General features: G+C 38.7%; 1 protein-coding gene across 1 annotated transcript in view; it reads right to left on the bottom strand.

Moving 5' to 3' along the window:
* Positions 1-21,371, bottom strand: part of CFAP61 (cilia and flagella associated protein 61) — a gene marked incomplete at both ends in the record, with an annotated part of 275,048 nt that overhangs the window by 154,261 nt on the left and 99,416 nt on the right. The window contains 4 exons of the mRNA XM_084247720.1: positions 2,896-3,030; positions 6,236-6,442; positions 11,510-11,587; positions 18,848-18,974. Of these exons, the coding sequence (XP_084103846.1) occupies positions 2,896-3,030; positions 6,236-6,442; positions 11,510-11,587; positions 18,848-18,974 (547 nt within the window). The remainder of the gene's footprint in view (positions 1-2,895; positions 3,031-6,235; positions 6,443-11,509; positions 11,588-18,847; positions 18,975-21,371) is intronic.

The following is a 21,371-nucleotide window of genomic DNA, read 5'->3' as shown; positions in this document are numbered from 1 at the left end:
AATTCTCTGATCAAACTTTTAAGATTTTTAGAACTGTTACAAAATCATGCTTGCTAATTCTAAATCTTTATTAAAATCTTCTCAAGAATAAGATCAAAGTAGCCATAAAAGCACTTCTTCAAAAGTCAGAATTCACCAATGCAATAAACGACACAGGACAAGATGCCAGTCCTGAGCATCAGCCCCACAGATCTGCTAAGTGGTTGTCTTCCTGGACCAGGGATTTCAACAATCCACCCTCTGCTCTGTGTTGAAATAAGCCAGGACTCTGGGGGTACACAGCACACTGAGATGACCACAAAAAGGTTATTAAATGTAAGCAAAGATTTCAACTCATATCGACCTGGGAAGAAATGATAGGATTGTTTTAAATGAAGCAAAATGTTTCCTCTGGGTTTTTTTCCTACCTGCAACTCCAGTTTACCTCTGAGTTACCTAAAATGGAGATTCTTGGGGGTGTAATGGGAGTTCCTGGTGTTCAGAAAAACAATGCTCTAGATAGTCATGCAACAGCTCTGTAATCCTTCCCTCCACTCCAGCCCACCACTTAAGCTAGAGGACTGGCTGCCAGGGCCAGAGCCAAAGGGCTGCCACTGACATGTGAGGGCATCTCCTGCCAGTCATATGGTCTGGCCAAACTTGAAGGGTGTCTTCAGCAGTGGCTGCAAAGGAAAGCATCTCTCATCCTTACTCTGATCTGACACAGAAGTTGCATCCAGGTACCTTCTACCTGCAGTCCCTCTACCTGAGGTCAGCATCACTCTAAGCAAGATGACTTTCAGTGACAGGTGCAGATGAAGGCATCCTCTCTTACCTCAAGGCACTCTCTTTATGACAAACATGTGGAGCTTGGCTCTCATTCCAAGAAGTCCATTTCCACTTTCTCCATACATACACAGACCACCTGGTGGTCCATCCCAAAGATGCTCCCAGTGGACTCCAGCACTCTTACCTCTAAAGTAGATAGAGCAGGGCCTCCCTGGTGGTGCAAGGGGTTAAGCACAGCACTATGAAGCTATCCAAAGCCTCTGCAGCATAAGTTCCATCTCTGGCCAGCCAAGGAGCTACCCACATGGCGCAGCAGACCTCTCCTGTCTCACCTGCTGCTCCCCTCAGAAGTGTATTTCAGTCATCTGCCTGTTCTGCTCCCCACTCTGTCTCTGGTGAATCCTCTCAACCCTCACATCTCTGGCCTGTACCCCAGTTCTCGTATGCATAAATAAATAAATCTTTAAAAAAATAAAGTAGATAGAGCATAAGCCACAATGTTGTGGACCCTGTAACCTAAAAAGCACACCTTGATCCTGATGAAATGTATCTGTTTGCTTAAAAATAAAATACTATAGAAGGGTACGGGGAGAAAGGTGGGGAGGAGTATATTGGCCAGGAGTTGAGAATTGTTGAAGCTGAGTGCTGGGTATGTGGGAGTTTTGATGCTACTCAGTGTGTGATCTGAGACAGGTACCCACCTGCTCCGTGAACTCTGGGGCCTGAGAGAAACTTTTAAGAAGTTCTTATGGTTATTGGGAAGAGAAATTATATGCTTGTTCAACTTAAGAACAAAATAATTAGACTTGAATTTTGTCTTATTTGTTAGTCTCACATTTTCAGGAATTCACTTTTTATAAAACTATTGTTGTATATACATTAAAAGTCAGGTCCCTCAACATAAACAGGTTGAGAAATTCTCCTTTGCGCAATCATTTCTACTTCTGATATGCTTGACATTTTCCAAATTAAAGAGTTATTGGTGTTGTCTCTACTCAAATATAAATTTAAAACTTATTGGAAAATAAATGTTAATGTTTTTTCCGAGGCAAGGAGGCCTGGGTTGTACCTGCAGGAGCAGGGCAAGCTGTTTCTGGATCCATATATTTATTTATTTTAGAAATCTAACAATACAAGTAGGACTTAATGCAGCCTCATTTGCAGTAAGCAACGGACTCTAAGAAAGCTTTGGCGGAGGCCTCTATGCACCCCTATGTAAAGGCAGCAGGGTGAGGCACTTACTGCAGCGCTAAGATGTCCCACGCTGTCAATTTGAGTCCCATATCTAGTTCTGATGAGCAATCCATTGGCTAAACATTTGGTGACTCAAGACTTTACCCATTCTTCTTTTCTCTTGCACCAAGGACAAGTGTCAGTCCCCACTGGGAAAATTTTTTTCAGCCTACTGAAGTAGAAGCATATCCAAATATTGCAAGGCTACGTGTAAGTTGACTTACAAAATCATGTTTTCCAGTTACGTTACTGAAAATGGCTGTGTGTACACACACATTCATGTTTCCATCTGAAGTGAAATTCAGGTTCTGTCTCAGCCCCCTTTCCTGTTTTGGAAGTCAGAGTGTCCTAAAGCCATTCGCTTTAAGGTCACACCCCCTGCCCTCCCCCAGGATAGCTAATATGTTCTTGTTCATCACTCTGACTCCACAAAGTTGTTAAGCAGGCCCAGCTTACAACTCAGACATCTCAAATGCTGCCAGCACTATTTCCTCTGTCAGCTTTATCTGCATTGTGAATGACCACTTTTGGCTTGAAAGCAAAACATGGATGGAACTGGGAATCTGTTTTTGAGGAAGGGGAAAGAAAACAGAAACATGCAGGGAGACTGACCTACGCTACTGGTCCTAGGACACGGCAGCCTCTCCAAGGTATCCCTGTGGGATCTCTCACCCCAGAAATTGTGCGGTGCCTATTTTAGGTTTCCTGTGAAATAACCACCTGAGAGAGGGGTCTTCAGGGGAGCCTCTACAGCCCGCCCCTGTTAGGGCATGAGCGCCAGGCTCCCTGTAATTAAGAAGCAGTCTGCTCCGCAAAGACAGAGCTGCCACCCATCTGCCACGCCCGCGTGAGCTGGCACTGCGCCTCCCTGCCTGCTGCCGCCCTGCTACCCACCGGATCCTTGGAGACCTCCTTTGATGGAGCGTTGATGCCAAGTTTTTCCAGAGGATAGACAATCTGTCGTCGTGGTCGCACGGGAACCAAGTAATGAAGGGCGGATGTCAGGGAGTGGGCGTAGGAGCTCTGGAACTGAAAGACAGCAATCTCTATTTTAGGGGAGAGAATGTCAGAGCCGTTCAGCACAGATGCCTGCGTGCGGCTTTACAAATACAAAATTCTGAACCTAGCCAAGTCGGAGAGGGGGAAAAAATCAGCAAATAAACAAACATACTCTTTGAGCAGAGGAATGAATTGTAGATAATGCCTGACACTAATGAAGATAATTACGAGAGTAATTACATTACTATCTCTGTGGGAATGACAGATAAACAAGTGGTTTGGTTTATGGGATTTTTCAGTACAAGTATTTTCCCCAGGAGGATATTCTTCTCCATAGTGATCATGAATCAGCTTGATTTGACCCCATTAAGCTGTGTTATCTGCGTCCTGTTAACCTTTTCGTGTTTGGCACAAGCTGCTTTAAGAAGGCACATAGATAAAAATGTCATTTAAGGGGCAACTGAGTGCAGATGTAAAAGTCCTCCTGTTTGTGAAAGTCACAGCCATTTCCCTGGTCCTCTGTTGCTAAAATAAGTATTTTAAAACAAAAGGATGAGGCCATAAAGTGGGGGTGAGGGAACTATATTATAATGACTTAGATTAGTACTAAATTATGAGCTGGATTTATGATTACTGAAAGGGAATATGATAGACCATGTTTTAAATATTAATATTACCCAATTTTTTTAAACTTTGTAGAGAAAATTGAACATGGTAATCTTCATTTCTTTGACATTTATAAAATCTTAGGGGTTTTGGTAAAAGCAACTCAGGATATTCAACTGTTTAGACATCTAGAATTAAACTGTAAAAAACATATTTTAAAGGCACATTTACAATATTTAAACTGGAAAGCAAAGAAAGTAAAACTCAATTACAGATACAGTTTAATAATAACATGGTCTACATATGTTTTATTTGCTGTCCTAAAACGGCACCCCAGTCATTTCTAAGAATTTCTAAAATCCTTTATGCTTGAATTTCACACCCAGATTTTACACACAGACAACCAGAATCCATCTCTTAGTGGAGTTCTGCTTTTATGCCTGGAGTTTCTCTCAATACATGCTTTGGTGGGAGTGTATGGAGAAAAGCATCTTTATAATGTGAAACAAAAGCTCACTTTAACTACACTCAGATTGGGATTTATAGCCAAATTTGAACATTCTTACCCAAATTATCTAGTATTCCTTCTTATACTTGTTTGAATGTATGTGTAAATCAACAAGAAGCACAGAATGAGAAGAAACCTGTTTCCAAATGTGGTCTTATATTCCATATATGACAGTGTGAGACATTTTCCTAGCTCTGTGCTATTGAGTAAATATATGAACATTCAATGAAATGACCAAGATACTATTTCTTATTATGGATGCAAACAGACTTTCTACCAACCTGGCTCAAGTGGGCAGCACTGTGAATAAAAACTAAGAATTTAATATCACATCCTGAAGGTCACCAAATTGGCACTTATCCAAATGCAAAATAAAAAGAAATTGTGCAGGACCAGGATTTTTCAGACAAAACTGTTACCTTCCCATATTACTAGGTCAAATCTAGGGCATTTTACATTGCTTTTGCATTGCACCTTATAGGAAAAAAATCATGACTATAGCTTATTCTATGTCTTGCTAAAATCCTTTTCCATGTCTTTTCTTTCTTCTTCCCCATCCCATCTGTACATCTCCAAAAGGCCTAAATAAGCTGCTCATTGAGCAAAATTAAAGTTAGGTATATGTACTAATATACTTTAGATTGCCTTTAAGGTTAGTAAGATCACTTAAACAATCTATTTAGCTCACTTGTGGCAACTAGGAAGAACATGGCTAAGGCAAGGATTCTGAGCAGAGCTTAAGAAAGTTTCTGGTCATGAATGTTGTATGATGGGACAACATCTGCCTGGTCTCACAGTTGAATATCATCAGACTTCAAGTCCACATCAAGCAGAGGCTTGATGCTGTCTGTGAAATAACCAGGACACCATACATGAGTCTCTCTCTGTGTGTGTGTGTGTGTGTGTGTGTGTGTGTGTGTATGTGAATATGAGTGACTTTGCCACCTCGCAGGGTGAGGGAAAGATCACTCAAAGCCCATGTGGAGCAATGAGAAGCCTAATGGGGCAACACCGGAAGTAATGTGTGCCCCTGTCCAACGGCAGTCTCAAATTTATTAACATAGAATACAAAGGTGGGACAAGTAAGTAAAGAGTGTACGTGTGTGGGGGAAGTAGTTATTGGGGATGTAAGCTAGGGTGGAGTGACGGGGGACTATTGCCTGGGGGGCTCCATTGTTTCTGCAGGTCAAAGCATATTATCCCTATCCTAATATCTGCCTGCTGTTTTCAGTAGATACTGGTTTCTCAGTATGTTCTTCATACCAGGACGTTTGCCTTTGGTGAGAGGCCCCCTGCATAACCCTGCACCCAGCAGATTAGCAGGAACTTTGGGCACCAAGACAATATCCCCAAAAACAAGGAGGATTAGGCATTAGGGCTACAGCTTTGAAGAAGACAAATAACTCAACTTCATGTCAAAAGACATAATTTTAACTAGTGAGAAGTGCTATGAAGACAAAAGCAGGATAAATGAAAGCACAATGGAAGGAAAATGAAGAGCGTGCTATTCGTTCATACACACATATACAATACATACACAATAGATATGTGTTTATTACAAAACTGTTCCTCTACATAAGTATAACAAGTATTATGCAAGTTATATTGGCACTTAGATATAAAGGTTAGATTGGTATCATTTATCTCTACTTTTTATTCATCACTCTTGGCAGTGGTTATAGTGCTTATTTGAAATGCTGTGATCAAATGCCAGTCTATAGAATATAACTGAATTATTCTATGGGTTGATTTCTAAAATGTTCTTTGCTTGAAGAGCACGATTGTATCATTTTGGCACTTCACTAGTGTACCATAAGAACTAATTTGATTTTCAAGTCCCTTAGAGCATTTTTGCATAGTTTTCAGTCTCTGTTTTGTCAATATAGAAAAGCCAACAAATTGCTCTACTAATTATACTGGTTGTGATTGTTTCAGAAATTCAAAGCCTTCTGGACTTTTGCTGCAGTTTAAGAAAAGGGCCAAATTCAATATGGCCATTTGAAATTCAGAGCCGTATTATAATCAAAATTCATCAAGCAAGGAAGGAATACAATCTGTACACAACGCAAATGAAGCTATGAATGCTGATTTGTAGGAAAAGTGAATTAGACATTCTTTTACCTTGCCTTCCCTAGATTCTGGGTAAATGGGATAGTAGAGACAGGATTTATAGCCTAAACGGAGGATCTCCTTCAGAAAAAACTTGGTGTAGTGCCGAAAAATAGGATTCAGGGCAAAGTGATACAGGTGTCCGTGTTCTTCGCGCTGGTGATGACTGAAGTAGATGAAATCCTCAATATTGTAATGGGATCGAATGTACTCTATATCCTGAAAAAAAGAGGCAGAGAAAGAACATCTAAGGATATTATAAACAAATGGCAGGCATTTTGTGATGAAAAGTCTTTTAGAATGACTTAAAAATTGATTAGGTACAATGGTTAGAAATAGGTTTTTCTCTCCTAGTATTCATCTTCATTGTTAATTTTTTTTTAATGAAAATTATTTTTCCTGAAAGTAACATGTTCTGATGGTTTGTCTACAGATGACAGCTACCCAGCTTTGGAATGTGTTCCTTTTACTCTGGCTGCTAAAAATTCAGAGAGCCTTCAGCCTCTGCTAGGCAGCAGGGCAGCAGCCCAGGGAGCACGAGCTGCTCAGTACGGCTGACTGAGCATGTGGAACATTCAAGAATGGACAAACACCCACCATTTCTCTGGACATTATTCACCTATTAATATGGAAATGTGCCATTCCACATGTCACACACTTTGATTGGCACATGTGGCCAGGTTGGTCTACAATGAAATAATACAGGGCCTTGTCTGTAAGCACTGCTTACAAATTTCCCCCCTTCGGAGGTATAACATTTCTACATTGTGGAAGGTTATTACAGAACGCATACTTGTTTGTATGTAAAAGGAAATATCGAGCACACTACTTGTATTTCCATGGGTCTAGTTTCCATCACTGCTCCTTGGCCCCACATGGGTGGGAAGGGCCCAGGGTCTCATCCATTTTAAATGTGCACTGGGTCAGTCTCCCTTGCTTTACTTCCCAGGAGAAAACACTGTGGAAAGGAGGAGCAATTCAGAGAAGGTGACTCTCTCTTGACAGAAGTAGTAAACACACTTGATATGGAGAAAAAAAATCAAGCCATAGCAGATTGCAGAGCATCCACTTATAGCTCTTATTTTCCACAGTAAAATTTTCCTAAAAACACACTTCCAAGAGCAGAAATTAGTAGATGCAAGAAACTTGAACTACTCTGTGATTAGCAAATCTGGCATTAGAAAATTCAGAAAAACTGTGAAGTCTGTGTCCAAGACCCTCATAGTCCCTTATCTTTCAGCTTCTGCCATAAAGCAGCAAGGAAATGGGGTTTGGGATAATGATGCCCAGTGTCGTGACTGAGAGCAATTCTGGCAGTGCCTGCTCTTCCAATCTGCATTGACCCTGTAACTGCCTTTACACCCTAAGACTATTCTGTAATTATCAAGGAGGTTTCCTTCATTATAAAATAAAATGAATAGTAAGTGTAGGGCTGCAAAATCACTGAAAAACAAAAAGCAATGAGCCAACAGAGGTTATTAGCTCAAAACAGCAGATGGGCCATGTGCATCTAATTTTCCTCCTATCCCAAATCCTCTAAAATAACAACAAAAATTAATTTTCATTAATTAAAATTATATGGGACAAAAGTGTAACACAGTTTTACATCAGAGGGAAACATACTGAAGTTCTCCGTCTCTAGGCCTATACCTTTCTACCTTGGGTCACTCTAAGGTCCCAGTTTGCTATCCACCAGTACTATATTCAAGCACCATGAGAGGAAGGCAGACAACTCATGCCCCCTTCCAACTAGACAGAGGGGTGGGCAGTTCTCCCAGTGACTGGAGAGATGCAACAGAGAAGCAGATACACACAACTGTCAGGGATACTCATGCCAGACATCCATGCTGATAATCTAATCTTTCATTCATGACATGGATAGACTTTTGAGGAAAAATGAAAAATGCCAAAGACAAGAATGGGGAAACATACAAATTACCCTAGAGGAAGTGGGTTATTCGTGGAATAGAAGAGAATTTTTTAAAATTGTGGTAAATTCTAGTGAAATAGCTATCTCAAAGATACAACAAAAATTATTGAACATAACAAATTAGCTGATACAAAAAAAGCAACAATAAGAGAACAAGGAAGAGACTTGGAAATTAAATACATGACCTGAAATTAAAATCCCAATAGCGACCTGGAAAGGGGAATAGACATGGTTGGAGATTGAGTTAGGGATCCAGAAGACAAAATTAAGGAAATCTCCAAGAATGAAGAGTAAGAAGTACAAGACATAAAAAATATGTTAAGAGAGAGTGAAGGATTAATTCAAACAGTCCAATATCCATCTAAAAAGAATTAAGAGGAGAATGGGGAAAATGAAAGAGAAGAAATAATAAACGAAATCATAGAGGAAATATGCTCCCAAACTCAAAAGAGTCAGAAGATAGTTCTTGGTAAAATTTTAGAATTTCAGGACTATCCAAAAGCAATATTCAGCAGTTTCCAAAAGAAAAACCTAATTTTCAGGAGAGAAAGCAACCAAACATGTATTTATTTACATCACATTATCTTTTATCAGTGACACTGGAAAACACTGAGAATAAAAACATCAACATTCTGATTAGAAAAGAATTTGCACAATAATTTCATATACAGACTAATCAGTATTCAATGGTAGGACAAAATGAAAACTGCTTGTATATGGATTTAGAGCCCCTACCACCTACCACCCTTACTAAAAGAATTACTCAAAAATATATTGAGTCAAAAAGAGAAATGACTGAAAATGAGGATAAAGTAGAAATATATGAAAGGAATAAAGTCACATGAACATCTTAAAAAATGCCAATAGCACATCTGATAAATTTCAACACTTGTTCATAATAAAACTTTTAGTAAAGGAAATTTCCTAAACTTGATAAAAGATATCTCCCAGAAACTTATAACCAATATTATATTAAGTAGGTGAAATATAGAATCATTCCCATTAAAATCAAGATCCCATTAAAATCAAGATCATACATAAAAGTATCCATTATGAACACTACTATTCAATGTTAGTCTAAACATTAATAAAATTGATAAAAGAAATAGGTGTAGATTCTGTTTTCCAAAGAAGGTAATGATAGTATCTTTCATCTTATATGCTCCTCTACAGAGTGACCTTTCAACACCTCTATCAAGAGGTGGAGTCTATTTCTCTATCCCTGGAATCCGACTCCTGTGACCAACAGAATATGGTGGAAGTGACACTGTGCCAAAAAAGAGAATCAATTGAAAAAAATCTCAGAGTTACCAAGAGACTTCAAAAAGTGCTGGATACAAGATAACAGAACAAAAATTAGTAGTTTTGCCATATACCAAAAGTAAATATTTAGAAAATACAGGGGGAAAAGGTGTTAGCACAATATCCAGAAAAATATAAAATATGTAGAATAAATCATAAATGTCTAGGACTGTACCAGCAAGAAACAGATGGTATGTTCAAATTAACATAACTGGAAATAGTTTTAACAAAGACTAATTTACAAAGATAGGGCAAGGTCCAGGGAAACCAATAGATAGTATTGCAACTGCAAATTATTATCACTCTAGAAGGGTGAAATAAGAGGTGCTGGTTATTTGAATTAAAATAAAAAGACAGGGCCTCCCCGGTGGCGCAGCAGTTGAACGCTGGTTGCGAAGCTGCCCGCGGCCTCTGCAGCACCGGTTCGATCCCCGGCTGCTCCCCGGCCACCGGAGGAGGGTCCCACATGGCGCGCAGACCTCTCCTGCCGCCCGCTGCTCCCCTCAGCAGTGTACTTCGGTCCCTCTGCCTGCTCTGTTCCCCGCTCTGGCTCTGGTGAATTCTCTCGCCCTCCCGTGCTTCTGACTGTACCCAGTGCATGTATAAACAAAACAAACGGACAAACAAACAAATAAATAAATAAATAAACATGCCTCTATTAAAAAAATAATAATAAAATAAAAAGACAGTTACAGTAAAGAGGTAGCAGGCCTCCCCAGTGGCACAGCAGTTGAGCACTGGGCTGTGAAGCTGCCCGCAGCCTCTGCAGCGCCAGTTCGATCCCCGGCCGGCCGCCAGCGAGGGTACCACATGGCATGACAGACCTCTCCTGCTGCACTCGCTGCTCCCCTCAGCAGTGTACTTCATCAGTCTGCCTGCTCTGCTCCCTGCTCAGGCTCTGGTGAATTCTCTTCTGACTGTACCCAGTGCTTCTGACTGTACCCAGTGCTTGTATAAATAAATAAATCTTTGGGGGGAAAAAAAAGAAAAGAGGTAGCCTTGAAAAGGTGGGAGAATTCAGGAAAGAAACCAGCCAGCTTAGTCTTTCCTTACTCTCATTAGGGCTCGCCACTGGTCCAAACCAACTGGAAGCCAAAAGCAAAGGTACCTGTGATATTATCCATCAGACCAGGATCCCCGGGACAGAAAATGGAGAACTGTAGAGAGTGTACCCCTCCAAAACAGTCACATAACTTTTCTGAAGACACCAAAAAAATTCAACAACCCCACCCAAATTTCAGAACTTCCCAGAAGGGATGTGTAGTAACTGTCAATTTAATTGTCAATTCTGACTAAATTGTTCTGTAACATTCAAAAATTCACATAGGTGCAAATAATTTTATGGTAAGTTTTACAAGATTTATCTGGAAAAGGAAATATTAAATAAACCAAGAAAATTTAGAAAAAGAAGACAAATGAGAGAATAATCCCTGACCAGATATCAAAGCACATGGTAATGTAAAAGGTATCAACAAAAAAATCTATGGAACTGAATAGAGAGTTTAAAAACAGACACACACCCAAAAATAGACACAGGCACATGGAAATTTAATAATGTAAAGGTGGCATTTTAATTCAGTAAGGAAAGAACAGACTATTCAGTAGTAAATACTTTGGAATAACTGTGTATTGGAAAAAAATAAAATTAGATATCTACTTGACAACACACACACAATGTATGTAATTAAGTGCAAGGAAGAATATTGGAAGGGATAAATGCCTAACTTAGTACTAGTAATCCCTTGGGGAAAGTAAGGAGCTTTATTTTTTTTGTAATGTGGAAGGTAATTTGAATTTTTTGAATGTGAATGTTTTCATGTATCTTTTGTGATATTTTCATGTATTCTTTATAATATTTTAAATACTTTGAACTGAAAAAATGGAGACTTGAAAGATTGCCAAATGAGAGGCAAGCAGATGATCATTTATATTATTCTAAAGAAAAAGGCATTCATATTAAATAAGTAAAAATGAAAGTTCAAAAGAGGCATTGTGTGCTAATTCATAATATAAAAAGCACAACCAAGAAAACTAATATCCATTTTACAATTTACCATTTCATCTCTGATCACTGCAATGCCGACTATTTGTCCTGCAACTTCAGCTACATATGCCTGCAGTGGTGTTCCACCCTGAAAAGATAAACACATATTTTAAATCTTTAAAAAACTATTTTCAATGTTTCTGCAAGTAGTCAATAGTGAGCTTTAACAATGATCATCTGAGGGCAATGATAGAAACAATATTTACAAACACTTACTTTTGGGCCAGGTAATAAATTAAATTACCTCCCTATGCTCATTTAATCCTCACTCCAATCCAATGAGGGCAGTATTATCATTATCTCTATTTCATTTTTTTAAAAGATTTATTTATTTATTTATACAAGCATTGGGTACAGTCAGAAGCACGGGAGGGTAAGAGAATTCACCAGAGCCAGAGCAGGGAGCAGAGCAGGCAGAAGGACCGAAGCACACTTCTGAGGGGAGCAGTGGGTGGCATGGGAGGTCTGCGCGCCATGTGGGACCCTCCTCTGGTGGCCAGGGAGCAGCCGGGGATTGAACAGGCGCTGCAGAAGCTGCTGGCAGCTTCGCAACCCAGCGCTCAACCGCTGCACCACCGGGGAGGCCCTCTATTTCATTTTTGAGAAAGTAAGGCTTGGGAGATTGAGAAACTTTCCATCTTCTCTAGGTAATAAAGGATGCACCTGTGTTTCAAATCACTGACCCTTAACTCAGGGACTTGATTTCTTTAGCTCAATTGATCTCAAATTTTGTTGTCTCAGCACTCCTAGGTCCTGAGGATTTGGTTTATGTGTGTGATATATATCACTCTTTTCTGTATTAGAAATTAAAATTGATTAAAAAATTTTATTTGCTTATTAATTTTTGCTTATCAGTTACAAAAATTTTAAAATTTGACAAAAATATTTAGAGTGAATAGTAGCATTGGTTTATTTTTGAAATCTCTTTAATGTCTGGCCTAATGAAAGACAGCTGGATTCTCCTATCTGCTTCTGCAGTCAATCTGTTGCAATATGTTATTGTGGTTCAAATGTGTGAAAAATATGTATCACATATATAAGTAATTGGTAAAGTATTTAAATAATTTTTAGATAATTATGGATATTCTTTGATGCTCCACCAAAACTCAACAAGTGGTAGTGTTCCAAAGATTAGTTGCAAATGCAGAATATCAAAACATATTAATGAACCTTGTATATACTATTAAATTAAAATGCATCTATTTTGCACACTAACTGAATCTTTTACTCATGCATGAAATTGAAACATCATGTATTATTTATCTAAAAAAGATTACTTCACCAAGCTTATAGGGATTGCAAATGTTGCCCTATTTCTTTTTTTTAATATTTATTTTTATTTATTTATGCATTCAAGAACTGAGGTGTAGGCTAGAGGTGTGGGAGGTGAGAGCATTTACCAGAGACAGAATTGGGAGCAGAACAGGTAGATCGACTGAAACACACTGCTGAGGGACCAGCAGGCAGACAGAAGAGGTCTGCTGCACCATGTGTGTTAGCTTCCCGGCCTGGGATCTAACTCATGCCCTCATGCTGCAGTGGCTGGCCATAGCTTGATAGCACTGAGACTTTAACCCCTGCATCACCAGGGAGGCCCTGTTGTCTTATTTCATAAGACATCAGAATATTACATTTGGTGTTATTTCTACCATCCGAATAATTCTTTTAAGATTGAAAAACTGTCAAGTTCACAACAGGAGATACTAATTTTCATTCTTTTTTTTTTTTCTTGAAATTTTGATACTATAAACAAATACTGCCAGTTGTTTTCTTGAAGTTGTTTTCTTGGCTCACCTCACTTCTTATATGTGAGAAATATCTGTCAACTACCAAAGACTGAAGAACCATATTTTGTCCGCCAGCTGTTCTTTTAAATAAAAGTGGTGCTTTATGAAAAAGGCAACTGGTTCAGCATGCACCTCAAATGCCCAGGAGTGCAATTGCTAGGTCATATGTTTTTCATTAACCAACTAATACACTTCAGTCTGAAGCAGAAGAGATTAATGTGCAATTCTCATTTGGCAACACAGAATACCAAAGATAAAAGTTCTCAAGAATTGAGACCTATGAAGTTAATATTTTTTACTGTTTCTTCAAGTAAAACTGACTTTTCTTTCTTTACAAATTCAAATTTCTATTGAGATAGTTGTTGACCACAAGCAGTTGCAAGAAATAATACAGAGATTGGGCCTCCCCTGGTGGTGCAGGCAGTTAAAAGCAGCACTGTGAAGCTGTCTGCAGCCTCTGCAGCATGGGTTCAATCCCAGCTGGCTTGCAAGAATCCCACATGGCACATGGTGTGGCAGACCTCTCCTGTCTCACCTACTGCTCCCCACAGCAGTGTATTTCAGTCGATCTGCCTCTTCTGTTCCTCACTGTCTCTGGTGAATCCTCTCACCCTCCTGCACATCTGGCCTATACTCCGGTTCTTGCATGCATGAATAAATAAATCTTTTTTAAAAAAAGAAATAATACAGAGATTGAGAGAGGGGAATATGACAGCAGATGAGGTTCTGTTTCATTCCTAGGAGAATAATCAAAGATGGTCCATAGGGGAACTGGAGATACAACAGGAGATACTAATTTTCAAACATTCTATTTTTTTCTTGAACTTTTGATATTATAGATGAGAATAATTTGAGAATCTCATAATTTGTAGCGAAACAAAGAATACAGGTGGAAGAATAAAAAGAAATACAAAGGAAAAGAAATGAAGAGACACTTCAAGAATTATCCCACTCCATGAGGAAAGGCAATAATGGGTACTCAAGAAAGAAGAGAAGAGAGAGATGGAAACATTGAACTTATTCAAAGAAATAAAAGGGGGAAACTTCCCAAACCTGGAGAAGGAACTAAATATACAAGCCAATGAAGCTAAAAACAACATCTGGTTACCTAAAAATGTAGTGAGACCCAGACCAAGATACATAGTGGTGAAACTTCTAAGAGCTGAAGACAAAGAAAGAATATTGATATTGGCTTGGTGGAAAAAGTAGATAACCTATAAAGGAATTATGGGAGTTATGGAGTACCTATAAAGGTATTCCAATCAGGCTTATATCTGATGTCTCTGAGAAAATACGACAGGCAAGGAGATAGAGGAATCACATATTCAAAGGAAAGACAATAACTGCAGTCAAGAAAATTTTATCCTGCAAGATTCTTCTTCAGATAGGAAGAAATAAAGGCCTTCTTTGACAAACTAAAGGTGAAGGAGCTCACAAAAATTAGATCTCTCTGAAAAGAAATGTTGAAAGGAGTTCTTTTATTTCATATCTAAATTGAAGAGAACATCCACAAAAAAACTGAACAAGGAAATAGAATTGTAAAACTAAGGGCAAAAAAGCAGTAGCAGATAATCAGACATCAATAATCACCCTAAATGTAAATGGACTTAATTCACCAATCAAAAGGAACTGAGTGGTTAGAATAGAAAACAAAATTCAACTTTCTGCTGTCTCCAAGAAATGCATTTGAGCACCAAAGATAGACAAAGACTCAGAGTGAAAGGATTGGAAAACAATCCAAGAAGCAAATATGACCCAAAGAAAGGCAGGAACAGTCATACTTATAGCTGATAAAATAGATTTCTAGCTTTAAAAAGGCAACGAGAGACAAGGATGAACACTGTATAATGACTCTTTTATCCACTGCAGCACTATTTACAATAGCCAAGCTACTGAAACAAGCGAGGTGCCCAAAGGCAGAGGATGTGGTATATACCCACAATGGAAAACTAGTCAGCTATATAAAACATAAATAAATAAACCCTAGCCATTTACTACAACATGGATGGGGCTGGAGGGGATTAGGCTAAGCAAAATAAGTCAGAAGGAGAAAGACAAATACTGGATGCTGTCACTTACTTGTGGAATATAGAGAAACAAAAAACAAACCAATGACAAATCCTAGAATTATGACTGTAGAATCAAGGCTACAAAGTGGGAGGGAGAGTCAGAGAGAAGAGAGCAAAGTGCAGAGGGGCACATGGACTGTGGTGGAAAACTATGGATGCCTTGGTGGTGAGTGTGGGTGTGATAACATAGACCTGAAAGGTGTGATCCTACACCACTCAATTATATACAGTGTTATAATCCAATATTATCTCAATAAAAAGAGGAGGGAGAGAAAAGAAAACCAAAAGAAAGAAAAAAATAGACATTCCTTTTCCTATTATTTCTGTGAGTGTTTTACCAGTATCCCCTAATGGGTCATTTTGCAAAATTCTAGTATAAGCAGGGGATGTACATTGTTGCTATTGTGTATGTGTATGTGTATGTGTATGTGTGTGTAATACATAATTTCACCCTGTGTAGGTTTATATCTCTACCATCACAGTCAAGAAACTGAACAGTAACAACCCAAAGATCCCTTAGGTTGCCCTATTATAACTCCTCCCTTTTACATCCACCATCATAGCTGGCAACAAGCAATTTAAATTCCACTTCTAAAATACTGTCATTTCAAAATTGTCATAAAATCAGAATCATACAGTATATAGTCTTTGGAGAATGACTTTTCTCACTTAGTATAATTCTCTAGAGATTCATCTAAGTTGATGCATGAACCAACAGTTCATTCCTTTCTATTGCTGAGTAGTTTTCCATGGCAAGGACATGCCAGTTTACTCATTCATCTGTTAAAGAACATCTGGGCAAATTTCAGCTGCTATAAACATTCATGTATAGGTCTTCATTTCCCTATGACAAATGCCCAGGAGTGCAATTGTAAGGTCATATGATAGTTGCATTTTCAGTTTTATAAGAAACAAATATTTTCCACAACACTGGCAAAATTTTATATTTCCAACCAACAACATATGAATGATCCAATTTCCCCAAATCCTTGCCAACATTTTGTTTTGGTCATTTTGTTGGTATGTTGTGATATTCCTATTGTTACTGTGAGTGTGCGGTTGTGTAGAACTCAGTGACCCCTGAGAAGTTCAGTGCCACTGCTTTGAATCATACTTGAGGGTCCCAATATTTTGTCCACCATTGCTTTGCACCATTGATGTGACTATTAACACAGTGGAAATGAAAATTAATTTCTTATTATGGAAATGGCTTAATTGTGTAGTTTTTTATTGAGATGATGTTGAAAATCATTTTAATTGCATTACTTTTTATTGAGATACATTGGAATAAAATACCATATGTGATTCAGAGATATATGTTCACACTTCTTCAGATGTAATATATTACTACACCCCACCCACCAAGGCACCCACCAGAGTCTATTGGGTGCCATCCAATCTTAATTCCTCACTCTCACTTTTCCCTTCTGGTAACCTCAATTCTAAAGTCAGATTTCTATAGTTTATTTTGATTTGGTTTTTCTGTTCCTTTGTTTTTTCCCCTCTATATTCCACTTATGAGTGAAATCAGCCAGTATTTGTCTTTCTTCTAACTTATTCCACTCTCATTATCCCTTCCAGTTCCATCTATGTTGCCATGGTGGCAAGATTTCATCTTTTTTATAGATGAGTTGTATTTCACTATGTATATATAAAATACCTAATTAATCCATTAATCTATCTTTGGTCACTGAGTATTTTTTTCCCATAACTTGGCTATTATAAATAGTGCAATGAACACATAAATACTTAGATCGCTTCGAATTAAGTGTGTTTACATTCTTTGCATGAATACCTAGGAATGGAATTACTGGGTTACATGGTTTTTAACCTCACAGACTCCCCTGAAAACTCATGTCTTGTAGACCCAAAGACCCACAGATTCCTTAGACTACACTTTGGGAATCAGGGTACTACATCATATTGCATTGGTAGGTCGGGGGGGGGGAAGAGAAAAAAAAATGAAGATACAAAAAGCCCAAAAGAAACCAAAACAAACAAAAAATGTACTTGGGGGCAATTTTATTTTCATTCAATGCCTATAAAAATATTAAGAATTTCATTGTGTTGATGTTTGCTATATACCTCCTAATGATGTAAAAATTAATTAAAAGGTATATTCAGAAGATCCAATTAACTGGAAAGTCCCCTAGCGACCTCAACATTATAATGAGAAACAAAATGACATATTCATGCAATGAATACTTCATGCCACAATATGAATGAATATCCCAAACATACTGCTAAGCAAAAGGAGTCTGATATAGGAAATATACTAAATTATTACCCTTTAATAAAGTTCTAAAATAGGCATAACTAATCAATGTTCTTAACAGTCAAGGCAGTATTAACTTGGGAGGAAAATGGCTAACTGGGACTATGAGGAGACTTTTGGCAAGCTGGGGTTAGCCTTTTCCTTGAAAGAAATTACATGATACATTTGACTTATGGAATTCATATGATTTTTCATTAGTTATACTTCAATAAAAAGTTTTAAGATAACTTTTTTAAAAAGTAAGCATTTCGGGCCTCCCCGGTGGCACAGCAGTTGAGCGCTGGGTTGCGAAGCTGCCCGCAGCTTCTGCAGCGCCGGTTCGATCCCCGGCTGCTCCCCGGCCACCAGAGGAGGGTCCCACATGGTGCGCAGACCTCTCCTGCCGCCCGCTGTTCCCCTCAGCAGTGTGCTTCGGTCCTTCTGCCTGCTCTGCTTCCCGCTCTGGCTCTGGTGAATTCTCTCACCCTCCCACACTTCTGACTGTACCCAGTGCTTGTATGAATAAATAAATAAATAAATAAATAAAATCTTTTAAAAAAAAAAGTAAGCATTTTTCCAACTACATGCATTATTACATGTCTGATAAAGTTAACTGGCATGCACCTCGAGGAAACAGTATTAACATAAGGACCACAGCCTTGCCCTTCGTGACAAAAGCATAGTATTGTTATATCAGAAAGAGGACCCAACAATTGCCACACGGGATCTTTCTCAGTCCATCCAATCTGTGAAGATGCAGTCAGCACAACAAAAGGGTCTGGACAGACTCACCATCCAGTAGGATCGTAATGGGGTCTCTCTGCTCGAAGCCTGATAACTAGTGCTGCGAGAAGGGCATTGAGTCTCATTCATGAGCCACTATTTCCTAACCTTAGTCAGACTTGCCTACTCTATCTCTGTTTCTTGCCTATTCACTTATTCTGTTTATCTCGTTATCTCATTTTGTGATACTTGTGTGGATCAAGTCACAATTTTCTATTCCCATGAGAAGGATTTAAGGTATTTGATCAGCCCCCTTAGACCAACAGACCCCTTGGGACCATCAATCCTTATTTCCTTAAATCTGTTTCTTTTTTTTCTCTTTTGGCTCCCATCTTCCAGTTCCAGCTCCATTACTCCCTACCGCATGATTCTCCAGTTAGGGTCTAAGGAGAAACTTGGGGGTTGAGCTTACATGGTGGGAAAGGGAGACTGGTCTGGGCAGAACAGGTACTTACAGGGTCTCTTCGTGCCTCATTATATTGCTTTAAATCCTCCAATATGCTTTTATTCAGCATGAGGGTGCTGATGAGATTTTCAACACCAGGTGTATCTGAGAGATTGGCTAATCTTATGTTAATGGACCTGCATAAGAAGAAAGGCATTTTTTAAGATTAAAGTAGTAAAATAAGTGTCCTCCCCCACCCACAATGGAGACAGAATTGTATAAAATAATATCTGGTAATTTGCATAACATCATGGTTTGGTTAATTACAAATATAACTTATTTCATTCTAGAAAACTATAAAACACATTATAAAGAAAAACACGAGGGTAAAAATTATCAATAAAGCCATTAACTAGAGAACACAGTTACACTTTAAGTGCATTTAATTAATTTATTTTTTTTTATAGAGGCATGTTTTACTTATTTATTTGTTTGTTTGTTTGTTTATACATGTACTGGGTACAGTCAGAAGTGCAGGAGGGTGAGAGAATTCACCAGAGCCAGAGTGGGGAGGAGAGCAGGCAGAAGGACTGAAGTGCACTGCTGAGGGGAGCAGCGGGCGGCAGGAGAGGTCTGCGCGCCATGTGGGACCCTCCTCCGGTGGCCGGGGAGCAGCCGGGGATCGAACCGGTGCTGAAGAGGCCGCGGGCAGCTTCGCAACCCAGCGCTCAACCGCTGCGCCACCAGGGAGGCCCTAAGTGCATTTAATTTAAAATGTTTAGCACCACACTTGATTAAACATTTACTTCATGAAGACAAATTCTCCAAAAATGTTTAATATGTTCCCCCAAATTAAGAAATTACATTGAACCCAGGATGATTCTCTGAGCCTTAAAATTCTTGGCAGTTTTCTCTTTAATTGTGTGTTTTTATGTGAAGTTGAGTAAGACAATGGAACATGTGCAGGGGCCTAGAGCCGTGGCTGACTTGGGGACCAACACATCTCCCAATGTTGGCCCATGATGGTTTCTCTCTCTCTCACCTGCTCTCTGCTGCTGACACTTTGTGCCCTACCTAGTCCAGCAACTGCTGTTGCTCTCTTTCAGGGGTAACAACAACATTGTATCTGTGGAGGAGCTCCCAACATTAGACCATCATACTCCAATGTCACTGGGATCCTGGAAATGGGCATGGAATGGGTCAGGGGTCAGGCATCTGGCCCATGAGTCTAGTCAGAGAAAGGTTATGGTCCTTCCAAGGGGTGCCACAGTCTATTTGATTGGCATCTTAGTATGGACCCCTTGTCCACCCAGTATCCAGGTATTTAGTACATCCTTTGCTTAGGTTGCAAGTCATTGGAGGATGCCTGATTGGATGGGTTGGAATGGTAGGCCCGTAAGAAGGGAAGATTACTTTAATATCCCAGGGCAGAGTTCTATATTTTCATGTTGCAATGGGTCCAGGATAGTATGCAGTTGGCCTTGTACTGAACACTCTCCAGTCATTAGGGTTTTATTACTAAACAGGACAGTGTTATTCCTCCTAATATTATTAATAAAGTAAAATGTTCAAATTGTTAATTATCAATTGTAGTGGACATCTATATGCTTAATTTTTAAGTTTTAAAGCATTAAATTTTAAATCCTTTATACTATGAACAAAGAGGCATATTTACAAAGAATACTCTATTCACAATCAATTGATGAGAAAAGTATCAATTAATATCACCTTAATATAATTTGTCAGAAATTATTAAGTGAAGGTTAAGAAATTGGTACTGCTATAGCCTCCTGAGACCAAAATCTATTTCAGAATGATTAAATATATAAATGTTTAAACAATACTGCAAATGTTTACTACGAAAACATACAAGTGGACTAAGAACATATGTCCACACAAACCTTACACATGAATGTTCACAGCAGCATTATTTATAATAGCCCAAAAGGCAGAATATCCATCAACTTCTGAATGAATAAACAAAATGTGGCCTATCCAGACAATAGAACATTATTCCACCATGAAAAATAATGCCTACACATGGAGGGATCTTGAAAACACACTAAGTGGAAGAAGTCACATACAAGAGGGTACATATTATAAAATTCCATTTATATGAAATGTCCAGAATAGGAAAATTTAGAGGCAGAAAGTAGGTTAGCAACTGCCAGGGACTGGGGGAGGAGGGTATGAGGAAACAGGAAAGCAGGAGTGACTGCTTAATAGCTAGAGGATATCCTTTAGGGTGATGAAAATGCTTTGGACCCAGATAGCAGTGATGGCTGCACAGGACTGTAAATGTCCTAAAAATCAGTTAATTATATACTTTAAGTTGAATCATATGAATTGCAACTCAACAAAGCTGATACCAAATTTATATATACATAAATAAGAAATAAATCCCAAAGGAAACTGAAAGGAAAAGGCCAGGGGAATGGAACTAAGAGTTAAAAAAAAAAGCTGGTATAGCTATATAAATATCAGATAAATTAGACCTTCAAACAAAAAACATACTGATGGAATAAGATCTTTCAAAATAAAAATAAAATGTCTCTAGAAAGATAGAAAAACATCAAATCTTTAGGAATCTAACA

The sequence above is a fragment of the Talpa europaea genome, assembly GCF_964194135.1.
Source record: "Talpa europaea genome assembly, chromosome: 11".
Classification (NCBI taxonomy): domain Eukaryota; kingdom Metazoa; phylum Chordata; class Mammalia; order Eulipotyphla; family Talpidae; genus Talpa; species Talpa europaea.
The sequence above is the reverse complement of the archived record's forward strand: the minus strand, read 5'-3'. Positions and strand labels throughout refer to the sequence as shown.